The sequence below is a fragment of the Drosophila albomicans genome, chromosome 2L (genome assembly GCF_009650485.2).
Source record: "Drosophila albomicans strain 15112-1751.03 chromosome 2L, ASM965048v2, whole genome shotgun sequence".
NCBI classification, from domain to species: Eukaryota; Metazoa; Arthropoda; class Insecta; order Diptera; family Drosophilidae; genus Drosophila; species Drosophila albomicans.
In genome coordinates this window covers 5,044,620-5,063,133 of record NC_047628.2, presented here as the reverse complement: position 1 = coordinate 5,063,133, position 18,514 = coordinate 5,044,620, and the positions used below count along the sequence as shown (strand labels likewise).

Here is an 18,514-nt window from a genome sequence, read left to right as displayed (position 1 = left end):
CCACCGGCACCGGCTTAACCCGAGTGCATAGAATCACCGATCGCAAATTGCCGAGTATGCCTCGGCACTCGCACTCGCGAGTGTAAGGCTCGCGAGTGGCGAGTATGCCTTGGCACTCGCACTCGCGAGTGTAAGGCTCGCGAGTGGCGAGTATGCCTCAGCACTCGCACTCGCGAGTGTAAGGCTCGCGATACACTTATTGCTCATGAGTATAAGGCTCGCGAGTGTGTGTATTTTTGGCCACTCGCACTCGCGAGTGTAAGGCTACCGAAAAGGCACATGAGTAACGGGTGCACCCGTTGAGTGTGTATACCCGTGGCGTTCTCTGGTCGTGGTGCACTATTGTATTCAAGAGCACATTTTGCATTTTGCGAATAGAAATTTGTTAAATTGCAAAATGAAACTGACCGATTAAGACGGGAAGCATTAATGTGACTCATCTACGTCGTGAAAATAGTTCCAATAGCTTTTATTCGTCAGCATAAGCATACGGCATAACAACCGGAGTCCACTTGGCCGACGTTTTCTTGTACGCGACGTGTTTGAAAATTGACCAAATGTGAAGTATACTTTTAGGCTGCAATTGAAAGCCTTTGCAAATAGCGAAAAAGAAAAGTAGAAAATAAATTTCCCTTACGTTTAATTCACTTGAACTAAAGAACGTTTTTATAAAAATTACACCAATGTTGTTGGAATTTAGCAATATTATAATTAAGCTAAATTAGTTAATCATTAATAATTTTTTTGTAGATTTGTTTGGAAATTGTCAAAAGATATTGTGTAAATAAGTAAATTGCTTACGTTTTTTCCATGCGAAAGGCGCGATATAAGAACAAATAGAGTACACATTGCTACATTGACCCAGCTGATACTACTGTCCGATTCTTGTCTTACCAATTCGGTTTTAACTGTTATTATTTAGAAGTAGCTTGCGTGCGCCTGGTATAAATTATTAGACTTGTTTGCGATTGTATTAATAGTCTCCAGATAACCATATTTTGTGAAAATCATGCACGACGTAACTATACTTTTTTTTAGTCCATGTTGATAATTCAATCGTGAAATTGGGAAAAAGAAATTTACCGGAACTTTTTATCACATGCCTATCAATTAAAAGTAGTTAGTCATCACATAATATATATGTGGTTATAGAGGTGAATAACAATCATCAATTGGACAAAACAAAAAAATAAAACAAATTTTGAATAATCATATTTAAAATTAGGTCTCTTTATTAAGTACAAAATACAATTCGAAGCCTAAAACATTATACTCATAGAGATATCCGCTCCTCTGGGTTTTGAAATGTGTGATTGTGGAACATTGTGTGTGACAGTGACACTTTAATCTTTGACATGAAAGTTTGTTGTCAAATTGGATTCACATATGAGGAGTACGTGTTTCACACAATGTTCTGGCGATTCTTATCTATAGCTAAGTTGTCAATATACAAAATCGATTGTGTATGTAAAAAGTTTCAGATGCTTGACTAATTAGTGGGCCGCATTGGGGATTTTTCCATTGTATGATCGCTTTTGTTGTTATGTAAACAAAGCTCAACGGAAATGTGAGGGAGCGTTGAGAGAATCTCATTGCACAGCGACTGGTATTCATACTTATAAAATATAGCGAGATTTTAGCACTATCTCGAAAGAGCTTTTACTTTATGATAGAATGCCTTGAGAGGACCAATGCTGGACAGGACTAGTGATAAGAGTGTTACAACTTTCATCAGTATCCGTAGATCCCACTCAGAGCGACTCTTGAAGTAGCCGGTCTCATATCCATAGTACTGCGTAACCAGGGCAATCACAAAGCACGCGAATCCCAAGAAATTGTGCAATGCTTTGTTCAAGAGCGGCGTAAGCACTCTCTTAACACGTTGCGAGCAAAGAGCTGCCAATCCCGAGCTCATTGACAACAAACAGAGTATAAAGGCAGTGATACCTACAGGGTAAAACCGGATTATTGCCAGGTGCGCATGCCAGAGTGAATTCTGATTACTCACCCAGTCTGCCATGAGTAGACTGCAGCAAGAATCCCTTCTGTATCATTTTAATGAGCGCTCCAGCAGCTCCACAGGTTCCACCTAGTGTTAGAACTATCCAGTGAATGGTGGTCTTGGTGTTGCGCTTGTAACTATTGGTTAACACATTGTTGCCATAGTGGACCATAACGCCTTCCGCCATTAGGAAGGAGAACTGCAACAAAGAGAGAAGTGATCTTAGCATATTCCATATTCAGGACAAAACTACAGTACTCACCCCAATGGTGACCAGCCAGGCATGGAGGGAAGTGCCGGCCAGACCGGTTCGCAGCGTAATGTACGAGATGTAAATGGTTATAAATCCAATGCACATCTGATTCAGAACATTCAGAAAGTATTCCAAACGTTCCCCAGTCCTTTGGGTCTCGCCGTGTAACGTATTATGCGACATTCTTGTGTATCGTTGGGGAGTTGGAGATTCGTTGAGAAGGACAAAGGATGGCAATCGTTGTGTGCGTGCGGCTCTCTGAGATGGACTCAAAATCGGCGTGGTCGTCGTGCTTCCGTAATCGACGACAGTCTGATTGTTAGTGACCGGCAGGTGATGCTCAGTCATTGTAGCGACGCTACAATTTACCAGCTCAGTATTTTTAATTTGAGCAGAGCTCTTATCTCAATGTGAAGCAATAATGTTATTTCTGTGTTAAATGTATTATGTACAACAAACACCTTCTGTGAGTTCTGGCGACTGATAATTGCGACTATTAGCTATCAGTATGAAATACAAATTGGCGCTAGCTTTTTTCGTTTATATTGCAGGCATATCTTAAAAGTCAATGCCGAACGACACGAGTTCTGTTTTTATTTTTATTGTTTAAGCGCGACCGAAAATTCCCATTGACTAGCTTGACTGCCGTAAATTACTCAACTAATCAAGTACTTTTGCCAGTTATAAGGGCAATATACTACATACATAAGTATTTCTGTATAAGTATTTATTTAGGTGTGTAAGTGTTCGTCCACAAACCACAAATAAGAACATTAGTTCAGCTTTTGTTTTTATGGCATTCCATATCAATTTCCTCTGGGGAAGCTGTTCAAATTCGCACCAACCGCGATTAAACTACATACATACAAATATGTGCATATATGCGTATTCGCATGCAAATATGAGGATCTATAAGTGCAGAGACGTACTAACATTTGATTAGAAAACCGCAAGCTATTTGTTAACACTATCAGCAGCGTGACCAAATCGAATTTTTATAAAAGTTTTTTCTTTAAAAAAATATACTATTTGCTTATAGTTTTTAATTATTTATTAAAGTTAATTAATTAATTAATTGATTAAAGAAATATAGTATGGCGAAATTTAATTTATTGATTTAGGGTGGGAAAACTTTTCAATCTGCTTGCTTCCTCTTTTTAAATTAAATAATTTATCTCTTTTTTACTGTAGAAACAAAATAGGATACGGCTTCAAATATAATACAAAAATCTAGTTATTTTTTAAACTTGTCAATTTTGCGCCCAGGAATTACAAAATCGATTAATAACATCGATTCACGCATTCTTAATCGATGAATAGCTTGAATTAACCAACACTGAATGACGAACGTAAATTTAAACAGGTATTTGAATTAAATTCTTCGTATTTTATTAACTTAGCTAATTAATAATAATTGAGCTCTAAACATAAATTGTTAAGTTACTAATAGGAACTAAAATCTCAGGCTTCTATGCGATGTGCTTAACTTGTGAAGCTAACAAATTTGTGATACAGCGACTTGAATGGTGCAATACAAGTTAAGACCATAGCGATCATCGTCACAACTTGCATAAGTATAACAAAGTCTTGTCCTTGTCCCTTAAATATACCAGTCTGTGTGTAACCATAGAACTGGGCAAGCATTGCAGTCACAAATGTGCCCAAGCTCAGAATTACGTGAAACGTTTTGTTGGCCAACGGCGACACAAGCTTGGACATGCTGCGCGCCACAACAGCGGTTATTCCACTTAAGAGGGCGATTAGACACAGAATAAACGCTGCGAATCCCAATCTCGCATGGGTAGTCACTGAAATGGACCAGTCGTCACGTATCAGCTGGACGAGGCAACCAGCTACGCCCATGCCGCCACCAAGAATTTGGAGCACTACATGAATGGCGGTTTTGCGCTTGCGAGTGTATCGTAGTGTCAGCCAGTTGCCATTGTAGAAGCACATCATGGCCTCGGCCATCAGAAACACAAAGCCAAAGGTTACCAGCCAGACGTGGAGGCGAATGCCAGTCAAGCCAACACGTAGACAGTTCCAGGATATCCAAAATGTAATAAAGCCGATGCACAGTTGATTGAGGACATTTAGACCTGCCTCGATGTGTTGCAGGACACTGGTTGAGTTGGATTTTTCTGTTGCCATGGTGTACGCTGTTGGACTTTTCACTGTACTGTCTTAATAATTCTTAAATCAAAAACCAAAATCCTTTTCGGGCACTAAACTTTCACTATCCGAATGTCAACTTCTCCCACGCATGAGGGACAGACAACTAATTTGAAGAAACCTTTTCTATTGACCGTAATTAACAATGTACATATTATATATGCGCACACATACACGGTTGCATATGTAGTAGGTGTAGGGTTTTGCTATCAGTATCAGTCGCACTACTTACCATTATAATGCATACAACCTAAAGGATTAATATGTATAATTGAGTACTGGCACGTTCACATTCGATACTGTCCAATCCGTTATCGCAAACGTTTGGCAACGTTTACCAATTCGATTTGAAGTAATCAAGCATCACAGTCACTAACGACTGCGACTGCGACTGCATCACAACTTGGGTTGCAACACTTAAGATAATGTTAATGTACATTCGAATATACTCGTAGTATTCATCCGTACGTCCATTCATACATATAGATCGGGTATGGAGTGTGTGCTCAGGCGCACGTTAGCCATTGTGGATCATATGCATATTTTGAAGTATGTCCATACAATATTTAAATGTATTTATGTGAGTAATTATTTTTGGAAATTAGCCATGTCATCGAAATTAATTAGCCACTTATACGTGTAGCACTTATTTGTTTGAATTAAGCCTTATCACATTGCAAAATCGCACGTACTATGATAATTTATAGACTCGCCTACGCAAAGACAAGCATGAGAATGCTTTACTATACTTAGATATGAGTGTACGTACTTGTACGAATTGAACAAGTGTTCTATATTATAGCAACAAGTAGACTGGGTAGACTCTATTTACTACTTGCCACTTCAGAAAAGCTATTCCGATCAATGGAATCTGTTCTTTTTGCGATATGAGTTTACAGTTTTCGGAAACTCAAATCGACATATTCACAAGCTAATAATAAACTACAATGTATATGATTTGCACAAAAAATAGTGCAAAATCATTTTCTGTCTAGATTCAACAAGCATTCTCTATTGCTAGAATTATGCAATGCAGATACTCTAGAACCTGTTCAGTAATATAATTCAAAATTAATTCTTATCGGTAGATATAATGTAATTTGCTTGAGTGGTTTTCGAGTGTCAGCTCAGTGATTTATTTTAATTTAATAAATAAATTGTATAGAAATATAGGATTAATAAAATTGTAATTGGTTTAACCTATTCACTGTCGTTATCAGAATGGTTTAGATGACCCGAGTAGCCACAGACTTTTTATCTTCTTAGCAGGGTCTATGTCTAGAGGAGGCTCTGAGCATTTAAGTCGATGAAACCCCAAAATCTCATGACTGGTTGCAGCAGTGGTGCTCAAGTTACAGGTTGGAAGGGGCATTCTTCTGCCTAAGAGCTGTTTATGTAATTTCTGGTTTAATAAGGAATCCGAACAAATCGACACTGAGCAATGAAGGGATAGACCAAAAGGCAAAGACCTCCCCACTTCACAGAGCTGACGCTGTAAATTATAACGCCAATAATATAGTGTAATAACGTATGTCATTATTGTAAAAGGACGAAATAAACAAGATGTTGGTTAGCTTTTTTTTGATACAAAAAGATATCGTTGGAAAACACAAAGTGAAAATCAATTTTGAAAATTTTCACTTTTTTATTTTTTAGGCATGGCTTAGTGAAGCTTTTTTACTTCTTTTCTATAAAAATTTTGAAAAATATAAAATATATATAAAATAATATACACCCTACCCATAGAGTATAAGAGTATTATAACTTTGTGCCGGCAGCATCTCCGACCCTATAAAGTATATATATTATTGATCAGCGTCAACAGCCGAGACGATCTAGCGATGTCCGCCTGTCTGTCTGTCCGTATGAACACTTAGATCTCAGAAACTATAGGAGATAGAGCATTAAGTTTTTTTTCGACATCATATATTGAGAAAACTCGAATAAGAAAGTGAGTCGCCAATTTTGCTATATACAATAATAATATTTTGATTCCTTAAAATTTGGTTGTCATCAGATAAAAACTGTCGAAGTTATTAAAGAATTACTCTTGTAAGGAGAAATAATACTGCAATATTTTGCTTTTATTCAAAATGTCTAGCTTTTGTATTTCAAAGTCGAGCACTCTCGACTGTAGCTTTCTTACTTGTTTTTAAATGAATTCTTCCCATTTCAAAAAAAAAAGTTTCACCTCCATCATTAAGTAATACGAGTATTATGCATTATGTTTTCGAATTATGTACTTTAAAAGTAATTAATATTAATATTAATATATTAATATAATATATTTTTAGTAATTGAAAAGGTACGATTTTATTAACGGGATTGCAAAGACTAACCACATCGATACACATCGATATTGAAATAAAAGTGACCCTTTTTTATTTGGCTTTTAGAGTAATTTGTAGTGCGAAAACATATTTCAACGAAATGGTTTCAACTGTCTTTAACATTTTGTTTTGTTTGTTTTTGAAAAGGTTAACCTATTATTTAATTATACTAAGTAACTTTTTAATATTTGTGTAATTTTTAACAGACCAAATTTGAACAATAACTAAATTGTTTATTGCCAATTTTGAATTTCAGAACCAAACGCCTTTTTTATACCCGCTACCCATAGGGTAGAAGGGTATTATAACTTTGTGCCGGCAGGAAATGTATGTAACAGGTAGAAGGAGGCATCTCCGACCCTATAAAGTATATATATTCTTGATCAGTTTCAACAGCCGAGACGATCCAGCCATGTCCGTCTGTCCGTCTGTGTGTCTGTCCGTCTGTCCGTATGAAACACTGGATCTCAGAGACTATAAGAGATAGAGCTATAATTTTTTTCGACAGCATTTGTTATGTTTGCACGCAGATCAAAGTTTGTTTCAAATTTTTGCCACGCCCACTTCCGCCCCCGCAAAAAATCGAATAACAAGCGCAATGTTAAAGCTAGGGGTCTTAGTTGCTTTGGCTGACAATCTGGTATATTGTAGCGTCTATGGTATATTTTGAATGCGGTACTATACCGATATACAAATTATACTATTTGGTATATTTTTAGTATTTTCGCAGTATATTCAGTATTTTTGAGAAAAATACCGCGAAATACATTTCTTTTATTCAAAATGGGTAGCGGGTATTTCACAGTCGAGTACACTCGACTGTAGCTTTCTTCCTTGTTTGTAGTGAATCCATGTTCCGCTTAACATAATTTTGCTTAGCGCGAGACTTTCTAGGAACGTAAATACCTATTGGGGGGAGGGGTCGAAGAGTTGAATATATTTGAATAGCTTGGACAAAAATTACATTGCAAGTATTAATTTGAACATATTGCACCGAACTGATTTAAATAAAAGCAAGTGCATTTACATATTGAAGATGAGCGTATAGAAAATTGAGCTAGCTTATAGTATAGTATGTCAATTATATCTATTGGATTAGATTTTAGCTACGTTTAGAGAATCCATAGAATAAAACAAGAAAAAAGGTATCTTTACAAAATATTTATATAAGCCTTTTTTTGTTTTGGTATGATTACTTAATTCAAAGGAAGGAGTTACTTGAATAATTACTTTTGATTTCATCAGAGGGATTGGGTCAAAATCACGAAAAACCTGACTACGTAAGCTATGGACTACCCTTAAGTATACTTCAAAAAAAGAATATACTGTTAAAAAATTTGATAATAAACTTTCGAATATTACAATGTCGTCATCCTAACTCTTACTATTTGGATTTTGCATTATATGATCAGTCGTGATCAGTCAGATATGATCTGAAAATAACGCTGTTGGCAAATTAAATTTGTATCTATTTTTTGATGAATGAGCATAAGGTATCGGAAGATTAATTTTTGTTACTACATAATTGTGTAAAACTTAGAATCTCCCATTTCTTAGAATCCTTTGTGAGTCATTGTCTCAAAGATATATAAAATTCCTAATTCTTTTATTCTTATTTAATACAAATATTTTTAGTATTAAATCCTAAAGAAAAAATTCAAAGGTTTTTGTAAATAATAAATGAACGACATTAAACTTTAATATTCATTTAAAGAAAAACTTGAAAATACTGAGAAATAATTATATTACATTTACAAAAAATCGAGCTTTTTAATTACTTTTTAATAATTTTCGAATCAAGCGACTAGAAAAATAGGTTTATCCGCAGATTTATAAGAGAAACAATTTAGAAGTACATTATGATCACAACAGTTTATTTAATTTATCGAAATTTAATTTATTCCTATTCGCAAATAGGAAAAAATCTCGTCTAACACTTGGCGGTACAATCGTCGCCTTCACAGATATCGCAAAGTTTCGATTCCACCTGATAGTAATCAGTGGCTTTCTTGTTGTTATCGTAGTAGTCATAGAGAACGACTGGAGAGGGCTTCTGATTGGCTACTGCGTGAGTCTTGAACGCTTCGATGGGCACGCACTTGAGCTCACCCTTGGGCAGGCTCTCAAAATAGATGACCACCACAGAATCGTCATTCTTGGTTTCAACCAGCTGGAAAAACCAAGATATAAATATTAGTAAATTAGTTATAATTTACTTAATTAAAACTCACCCTGACGCGCTCAATCTCCTGGATCTCCTTAAAGCTGTCCTCTTCGACAGTGTAGCCGGAGGGCAGTGATACCTCCAATATGGCCATATTGGAAGCCTTCGCTTTGCCCTCTTCTACGTACTCTACGCACACGCTCAACTCCAGTTTTGACTTGGTGGTCTCTGGCTTAATGATCGTTTGAATCTTGAAACTCGGCTTTGGATCCTTTTCGACGATATTGTACTGATAGCTGATTTGAACCAAGGCTGCACCCGTGCCCTTGGCCTCATAAGTCAATGACTTGGTGCCCTGGGGAAACTCTACGGTTTGGAGCAACAAATCATTCTCTTCGTTGACAGTAAGCTTTTCGGTCTTTTCGCGCTGGCCTTGATTGGAAACGCTCAGATCCCACTTGGCTGCCTCATAACCAGACTTCTTGGCGAACTGAATCAGAGCCTGCAGACCGGTCACTGTATCCTGAGTGGAGGCAAAACCACCGTAGCTATTACGCTGAGCCACCAGCCAACGGATCGAATCGAGTACCGACTCGGGAGACTCCTCTTCAAGCAGTGTGAGCAGTGCGTATGAGGTGATTTCGATGTCGTGACTCCAGATCCAGCACCACCAGCGACCACATCTACCGGGCCTCAGCTTCTCCACATCGTCGGACCACCAAGTACGATCATCTTCGGTCTTGGCTAGCGCCTTAATCGCCGCCACATGCTTGGCAGCATCCGGAGCCTTGGCCTTCTGCAGAGCATATGTGGCAATGGCTCGAGGCAAAAGCTCTTCCGATTCTTTTTCATTAGTATTGGCGCTCAAATAGGCAACAGCCTTGTCAATAGCCTCTTGGTTGGGCTTCTCTTGCTCCAACAAGGAGAGCAGTGCGTTGGCCGTGAGCGTAAGTCCTGAACGGGTTGAGCCATAGAAGTATTCGCCTGTCTCAGTAAAGCTGCCGTTCTCGGCCTGGCGAGTGAGTAGGAACTCAAAACCTTGTTCCAGTTGTTTCTCGTCCACCTTAATGATGTCCTTGATCTGGCTAAACGAACGTAACACATAGGCAGTCAACCAGGTGGATCCATTGCGATCTGGATCCTCCTCGCGCCACTTGCCGGGACCAAACGAGCTATAGCTGCCATCGTCGTGACGATAATGGAACATGTGTTGATAGCCCTGCTCCAAGTTACGCTTAATGCGAGCGTCCAGTTCGGGTGTCAGCTTCTTAATGCTCTTTAGGTAGTCATGCACCAGATAGTTGGGTACCAACTTGGACATTGTCTGCTCACCACAGCCGCTGGGCAAATGCAGCAGACGCTCTAGATTCTTAATCACGGGACCAAGCAGATCGCCGACTAAGCCAAATTCCACATGCTGTGAGTCTGGTACAATATCTTCTGGCAATTCCAGCTCAAAGCTATCCTTGTGCTCACCAACATCCTTCAGATTGACGAAGAAAGCGCGGTTTCTGTACTCTGTAACACCTTCAGGCACCACCTTCAGAGTCTTGTGCACAGCATCGCCTGCCACAGGCGAAATGGCCGTAAACTTGAGCAGTATGCTGCCAATGATCTTGGGACGCACCAGGAAGGAAACACCAGCCGCAGCGTTGGCACCCACTCGTACTGTCTGCGAACGCTTCTGTTCGTCAATCACTTCGTTGGAGACATCCACAAACTCGTATTCATTGTCCTCGTTGTTGAGTACAACCTCCACGTCCAACTGTTTGGGTAGATAGTTGAAGACCAGGGCGGGGACACTGATGACTTCGCCACGCTTCACGGAGTAAGGCAAGCGAATGGATACAAAGAACGGCTGGAATGTCTTAATGTTCAGTTGATCATTGGTTACGGCCAGTCCCTTCTCGGGATGCACAGCAAAAGCGGTGAGGACCCAGCTTGTGATGGTATCGGGAATCTTCCTGACCCACTTGAAAATCTCGGTTTTGGTCTCCTCAATGTCTTCAAACAGCCACGTTTCCACAAAGTTCCTGCGAACCACAGGCGCCGCAGGTGCAGCTGCTGCAGATTCAGTAATACCGCCAACTGCGTCGGCCACGGGAGCAGCTGCGCCAAAGGCGGCAGTTGTAGTATGGACACTATGTAAGACTCCTGTCTTGCGCATGACACCACCTGAAAAGGCCTCTGCAATTTATGGAAGTCAGAATAATGTTTGCATTGCTTACGTAATTTCGTCTTACGTGGGTAATAAACGGGCGCCGTACGATTGTAAAAGAAATTGGCGTTCGTCATTGTGACAACTCCGCTGCGTTCACCAGGATAATAGGAGTAACCACCCTGCCAAGGAGTGCTTGTGTCGTAGCGACTTAGACGCCAGTTGAACGTATCATGTCTCAGATCATTGTTGTTGCCCAATAGCAAGACGCTCTTATCCACAGCCAACAGACCAACAAACGACTGAGGAGCCGTCTTGATCTCCAACTCAACTTCTGCACCTGGTTTCACCTCCTCCGGAGCAGTAACATTGATCTGGTTCTGGAGTTCCACCTCGACGTGGAAACTTTCCTCAGCGTAACGGAATTCACCAGTGTCATCCACATAGTAAACATAAATGCGACCATTGGGTGATGTGATAAATGATGGCGTCAGAGTGATATTGTAAACCTTCTGGGGTTCACTGAGCTCCACACGTTCCGTGTGTAGCACATTGCCACGTCCAATAATATTGTACACAAAGTAGTTGAGGGGTCTGCTCGAATTCAGAGTAACCTGATACTCCTGCCCAATTTTAAGACTACACTCGAGTGAAAGAGAATGTAAATAGGTTAGAATTGTATTAATATGGTTAACTATTTATTCAAACCTCCAGGTGTCCTTGGGTCTCTGCACATCAACCTTGAACCATTCCTTCTCCTTTTCCTCTTCAGGGTTTTCAATTTTTTTGGGCTCCCTGTAAGGATAGGTGGTGTAAAGTTCACGATCTTCGCCGCCATAATTCAGCTCGATCTTGTAGTAACGTGTGAAATTCTCTATGTCTGGTAGATCGGGTAAGACGACCTTGAAAACTGCCAAACTGGATTCGTTGAGGTGAGTCTCAAAGAACAAGGGTTCCTTCTCGATTTTAGGCAATTCCGACTCATCTCCATATATTCTATGACGTATACCCTCGGTGAATTTGACCTTAATAGGGAATATCAATTTAATTTTTTGATTTGAGATGCGCTTAATCACTACCGAATGCCTACCTTTACCACACCTTTAGTGTCCTGCAGAAGAGTGCCATCTACGAGTGTGATCTTGAAGATTATTTCATGCTCCTTGTCGGGAACAAAGGAGTAGCAGCTACTGTAATCCGTGCACGTCATCTCGTAGCGGTAGGGATAGATCAAAGTACCTCCAGTTTCATTGAGCTTCACGCCGGTAAAGTCCTCCTCAACGGTGGCCAAAATTTGAGCGTACGTCGCCGAGGTCTTGTAGGGCAAATGATTTTCGAATTCTTTGACATTTATATCAAACTTTGCCTTGCCGTTGACCATATCTGTAGTCCTGATGATGGCATGACCGGGAGTATCTGTGCGTACTGTCTTTCCATCCACATTGCTCCATGTGCTCGACTCATCCGTATGCAAATTAAGTAGAACTTTACCGTTCACCGGCTTGCCGTAGGTATAACTTATTAAAAATAATTGGTTTGATTGGTGGTTAGGAATATATGTATCTATCTGTTAACTACTCACTTGGCTCGGACCACGACCTGCATGTCACCATCCTTGACCGACACTGACTGAGTGGCGTCCATACTAATCGAGTACTTCGGCAGAACATACTTCTCCACATCAAAGTAAACGCGCTCATCTGAATAGTAGGATCCTCCATTCTGAGCAATAAGTGACCAGCTGCCCAACGTGGCAAATTCAGAGAGTACAAATTTGCCTGTATAGACACCACTTCGCGTCTTGATGTGTTTTTCCTCCTTAATACGATTACGCTTTGAGTCCTCGAACCACACGACCACATTATCATCGGCCTTATCTGGCTTCAAGTTCTCATCCAAGAAGAGCACACGGTAGTTGATAGTATCGCCTGGCTTATACTTTCCCTTGTCAGTTTGGATCTTTACATAGGCCTTGAACTCAGCCCACTCCAGCTTTGTAGTATTTTTGAACTCCAATCCCGACACACCCTCCGCTGTAAGATTATAGTCACCAGACTTCAGCGGGGGCAAACTGAAGGTGATCTGCTTGAACTCATCGGGCTTGGCAAGCTCCACTGTTTGTGTCTCATTGTGCGAAGGTCCTGTAATGCCAACTTTCAGTGTGACTGGCTCCTTAGTATTGTGAACCGCAACAGCCACATTGTAATCACGATGCGAATGTATAGTTCCAGGTCCAACTATAGTGTATTGACTGCGGGGACAAAACAATTAAATTAATATTTAATACTTAATTATAATCAACAAAATTTCAAGTTGAATTAATAATGTCCAAACATAAAAACATTCATTAGCTTTTAAATTTGATTTCTATGGGGGGGTTTTTTGTTTTGTTTTTTTATTTTTTTTGTGAACATTCAATGCCACGCTTGAAGTTTCTCAATATCAGCTCGACACAGATGCGTACAGTTCAATATATGTATGAACTAAATTCTGTCGCTTCAGTACGTTTTGATTTCAAATTGTGTTGTTGAAATTATTTGATTATGTTCCTATTTGTTGTATTCCACCATTCATACAAAATATTAAAAAGACCCCTGCAACCTTTCAGAAGCTTGTCTTGAAACTTTGATAACGAATTAATTGTTAAAAAATACAAAATTATTCAAGTTTATCATGTGATTGGGGCTGTTTTAAGCATTTCGACATTTGCATACATCAGTTAACTGTATTCTAAATTTAGTAATTCAGAATTCAAGTTATCTTAATTGAATTATTATATATGTATGTAGATGCCATTTATCACGGTTTCTTCAGATATATTTATAAATTAGGATTATCCAAAGTTTTTTTTATTAAATTGACTTCACTTTGCAAGAGTATTTTATATTCGACATTTTGCAAATAAAATTTCTCTGCTTTGAGTCATTTATAAAATTTATTTAATTTGCACACATTTAACGGTACATACTTTTAGAACCTGATCTGTGGAAACCGGCTTCAGTTCCATGTTATGTAAGTTGAATTAAAAATGAGTTTTGAATGTTTTGGACTTTCTTAAAATGAAAGCTCTTACCGTGACATAAAAGTTGATTTCCTACTATGAGCTGTCCTAATTAATAAAAATTTAAATTTTTCCTGCTTACTTAATTTGGTAATAATTTAACAACTTACTACCAAACATATATTTTACATTAATTAATTGACAATCTTATATTTTCTTTTCTATCTTGATGAACTGATAGTGGGTAAGTGGTACAAATTATATATCCATCCGATATTAAAATAAATATTCAAATTTGTTTCGGGTTAGATGCATAAGATGTGAATGTAATAGAATTACTTTGAAGACATAATAGCTACGTTTTGTTTAACTCTGGGAGGATTCATTAGTATGTCTAGCTAATATATGTATTTGTATTTCCAGTAATCTTCTCAGAAAAACAACTGCTAATGGGCAAAACAAATTTATATATTACTTATAAGGTGTTAAGCGCTGAGCAAACTAAATGTATGTAGATATATAGGTAGGCTAACACCTGAATGAGGGACTTGTTTTTATCTAAAGTAAGGTCGTCGTCACGCTAGCAATAAACAGAAAAATAATAAACTTAATCGGGTCTCGTTTAAGTCTTGTAGGTATCAGATGTCATTTATCTTTGACAAAATTTGAGCCACTCCACAACAAAAAAAATTTAAATAATGGCAATGTTTTTCTATAGCAATATATTTGGCACAATGAACTTTAGCCTAGATAATACTATTTATTCACAAAATTAAATGAAAAATCAATGAAATCCACATTTAAAATAGTATTTGTATACACAGAAATTAGTAAATCATATATACTATACATATGTAGATTGGATTTTCACTTACCCCTCACACTTGACTAGTTCCGCCATTTGTAGGAGACCGATAGCCACGAAAGTGATGACAGCAAAAGCGTCTACTAGACGCATTTTGAATTATTGTTTTTTGTTATTGGAAGAAAACGATAATAATAACTGATAAATAGTCTGGTTAAAGTTAAGAGAAGATTTACAATAGGCTGCGATAACACAACCGACCGGGCTCAGAGCTGAGCTTCGACTGGTTGAGCTGCTCAACTGCTCAGCTGTACTTAATACTTTTATACCTGATACACGTAGAGTAGAAGAGTATTATAACTTTGTGTCTGCAGATAATCTATGTAAAAGGCAGAATGGGTTACCTCTGACCCCATAAAATATATATATTCTTGAACAACGGCAACAGCCGAGATGACATAGCTATGTCCGTCTGTCTGTCTGCCCGTCTGTTCGTATGCACACCCAGATCTCAGAGACTATAAGAGTTAAAGTACAATTTCCTTCGACAGCATTTGTTAGTTTTTTGTTTAAAGAACAAGTTCGCTTTAGATTGTTGCAGCCCCAATTCCGCTACCGCAAAGTGAAAAAAGCTAATGGCAAGTATAGTTTTAGTTGTGTATAGTTGCGATCCTAAAAAAAAATAAAAAGCCATTTAAGAAATAATTTTGTGTAGAAAAAAACGGCTAAAACCGACTATTTTAGTTGTTTTGGGCGGACAACTTGGTATATTTTGTGCTTTATGGAATATTTTAAAAGTAATACTATATTGGTATACAAAATATTGCCTTCAATTTATTTTACTATTTTTTCGGAATTTTAATTTGGTATATTTTTAGATTATGATTATATTGAAAATGGGGAGGCGGGTATCTAACAGTCGACTACACATTTTTTACTTGTTATTTTCTGGTTTTTTTCAATAAAAATCTGAGCTGTCGAGCAGCGCATCGACGTCAACTTTAGCCACACAACAACAACAGAAAAAGTCAAATGAAAAATAAAAAAAACCAAAACACTGATAATTATAAACGAGTACGTGTATGTCTGCTATGAATAATGAGAATAACGAGAATCAATTAAAGAAATTTAAAGTCAAATTAAGTAATAAAACAAAACGAATAACTTGCCGGTAAGTCGCAAGAAGAAGATCAAGAGGGTTTACATATGAAAACAAGTTTTCTTGAAAAGAACCTCCCTACTCTATCTATACGACACTTAATTAAATTTCTACTTATGTATAAATTTGAAAATAATTTTTAAATATTCCAAGTATTCTATTATCGTTTGTGAAATATAACCCTATGTCACTGGCCCTGAACTTTAAATGTGTTTGCGATTTCATTGGTAGATTAAAAAAATATGCCACATGTATCGGAAATAAGGCATATACAAAATCCATATTACAAATTACGTACTAATATAAATCATTAATGAGCCAATTTGTTAAACATTATATTGTATGTATACATATGTATGTTTTACTAGATAAAAATAGAATTTATCGAGACAACTTTTTCTTGACATTTGAAAGCATATTGCATTAAGAAATCGCAATTGTAGGGCAAGACGAAAAATATTGCTTGCAGGTACTGTATATATGATATCATACAGTATGAAGTATTTCACTAGTATACGGACAACAAAAAACCTGAAAAACGTTTTAGCTGTGACACAAATATACTCATACATTTATAGTACGTATTTACATACATACGTATGTATCTGATTTTTATTTGTTTTTAAAGGGCGTTCAGATCTTGATAAGCACAATAATAGTGGATGTACTATTATATGAATTAAAAGTAATAATAGCCATTTCGTGCATTGAAATAATATAGATTTCATTTCTCACTTGTGTGCTTAATTAAATTGATCTTAAATTCGATGTGAAATTTTGTTTATATTTTATTTCATATTCTGGTTAGTTATTAGCACTTTAATTGTCATATGTTTAGCGTATATTTAAGAGTTTAGGTTAATTTATTTGCTTCGTGTCGCACCCAATGACGTCACGATTGTCACGTATTGATGTGGTTATTAATTTTAATTGACTATTGTCGTACTTTTTTGGGATTGGGAAAACCTTTACCAACGTTCCAGTAATGCAAAAATATCGTATTTTTTGTTAAATTAGTTTTCACTATGATGATCTAAATTTTGGGATTTTAAACAATTTCTGGTTGATATTTTCCACTAGCCAAAGTGATAAACAATATATTGAGAAATCAACAACACAACTGAAAACAAACCGGCAGACGACGTGAAAGGCAACTGCTTACTAACTTTTTCTCTCTGTGTCTCTCTGTTTATTGCCGCTCTGTGGCAAACAAATGCACATACATTTGTTTGCGTGAGCTGTTTTTAGATGTATTTGTTGTGCTTAGCTATCTCAAATGACGTCATCATTTGGTGTGTTTTATTTTCACATTGCCATGAAACGAAGATTGCGGTGAATGTAAGTCCCCTTTTAATGGTGCTCAATTATCATCAATCGCCCGGAGTTCACAAAAGACTGATATGACTTTCAAACCTTGCATTCATAACAGCACCTAAAGAGTTTCTGTATTAGAAGTTATTCTATAAAACTTTATTTCCATCTTTAATATATACTTGTTTATTTATTACGTCACGAACTAATGTAAACACGTCACGCACTAGAATATACATATCTCTACTAATTTTTATATATAAAAATAACCAATATAATTTTCATAAAATTTAAAATATAATTTATACAACTTAGGGAAAGTAATCAAATGTACCAAACAAGCAAATGAGATAGCTACAGTCGAGCTACAATATGATTGTAAAAATCGCAACTCTTTAAAATGACACTATAAAGTACATGTCTTAATAAATTTAAATATTGTATGTTTTATTTTTTTTATGTATATTGTGCAATTTATGATTAGTTTAAGTTGCAGAGTACTAATTAAATAACAAAGAAATAAAATTAAATTCGGGCGTTGAAGAACATATGGGTCTAGTTTTGTCAAAGTAAATATTTTAATGTGTCTTTCGTGTGTATGCTAACAGTTATCGAATTTTTTAGGTCTGTCGTTCTTGAAGACAGCTAGAATCAGTTACGATTATCTTGATGTGAATTCAAAGTAGCGCATTTGATTGTCGGTGGTACCGTATTTTTCGTTTTTGCTTGTACTTGTGCTCGCTCTTTTATCAGCCACTTTGCTTTCAGCTAGAATTTCATAACATTCGAATGAAATGATTCATGGCAGCGATTTTAGGGTGAACCGAAATAATTGTGCGCAGTCGGCCGTCAACTGTGTAAAAAGTACCGCGATCAATTTGGCAAACCGGTTTCGTATTTGCCGAAAATAACATGATAATGATTAAAAATCTGAGTATACCTTCATGAACATATAGATGTGTATATCCGCAAATCTGAGCAATGCCAAGCGACGCCACCTGTGGCTGGTAGAGTGGTTGCTTTTTGCTGTTCTCTGTTCGCTGCCCCTGCTGCCGCCTTTTACCCACCAAGGTGAGGCTGAAGCACGTGAAAGATCGCTGAGTCACGCTCCAATTGATTTGAAAGTTCTCGGGGAGATCCAGCTGAGCTCAGCTGTTTG

At 37.5% G+C, this 18,514-nt stretch overlaps 3 protein-coding genes across 6 annotated transcripts; all 3 read right to left on the bottom strand.

The window, feature by feature from the left end:
• Positions 1 to 1,478: 1,478 nt before the first annotated feature.
• LOC117565324 (transmembrane reductase CYB561D2) lies at positions 1,479 to 2,900 on the bottom strand. The gene is made up of 3 exons (XM_034244363.2): positions 2,265 to 2,900; positions 2,009 to 2,201; positions 1,479 to 1,947 (listed from the first exon to the last, which is right to left on the bottom strand). The coding sequence occupies exons 1-3, from the start codon at positions 2,601 to 2,603 to the stop codon at positions 1,643 to 1,645; spliced, it is 837 nt and encodes a 278-aa protein (XP_034100254.1). The 5' UTR covers positions 2,604 to 2,900; the 3' UTR covers positions 1,479 to 1,642.
• Positions 2,901 to 3,376: 476 nt separating this feature from the next.
• LOC117564531 (uncharacterized) lies at positions 3,377 to 4,756 on the bottom strand. The gene has a single exon (XM_034243351.2). It carries the CDS (start codon positions 4,404 to 4,406, stop codon positions 3,738 to 3,740), a length of 669 nt encoding a protein of 222 aa, XP_034099242.1. The 5' UTR covers positions 4,407 to 4,756; the 3' UTR covers positions 3,377 to 3,737.
• A 3,854-nt stretch (positions 4,757 to 8,610) lies between these two features.
• Positions 8,611 to 18,493, bottom strand: LOC117565802 (alpha-1-inhibitor 3). 4 transcript variants are annotated; one of them, XM_034245091.2, is made up of 8 exons: positions 18,296 to 18,493; positions 14,956 to 15,025; positions 12,662 to 13,330; positions 12,170 to 12,596; positions 11,788 to 12,104; positions 11,150 to 11,718; positions 8,989 to 11,096; positions 8,611 to 8,927 (listed from the first exon to the last, which is right to left on the bottom strand). In XM_034245091.2, the coding sequence occupies exons 2-8, from the start codon at positions 14,979 to 14,981 to the stop codon at positions 8,688 to 8,690; spliced, it is 4,356 nt and encodes a 1,451-aa protein (XP_034100982.1). In that variant the 5' UTR covers positions 14,982 to 15,025; positions 18,296 to 18,493; the 3' UTR covers positions 8,611 to 8,687. The 4 variants fall into 4 exon arrangements, with proteins under 4 accessions (XP_034100982.1, XP_034100981.1, XP_034100979.1 ...); XM_034245090.2 differs by lacking the exon at positions 18,296 to 18,493 and adding an exon at positions 16,991 to 17,008; XM_034245088.1 differs by lacking the exon at positions 18,296 to 18,493 and having other exon boundaries at positions 14,956 to 15,180.
• Positions 18,494 to 18,514: the final 21 nt, after the last annotated feature.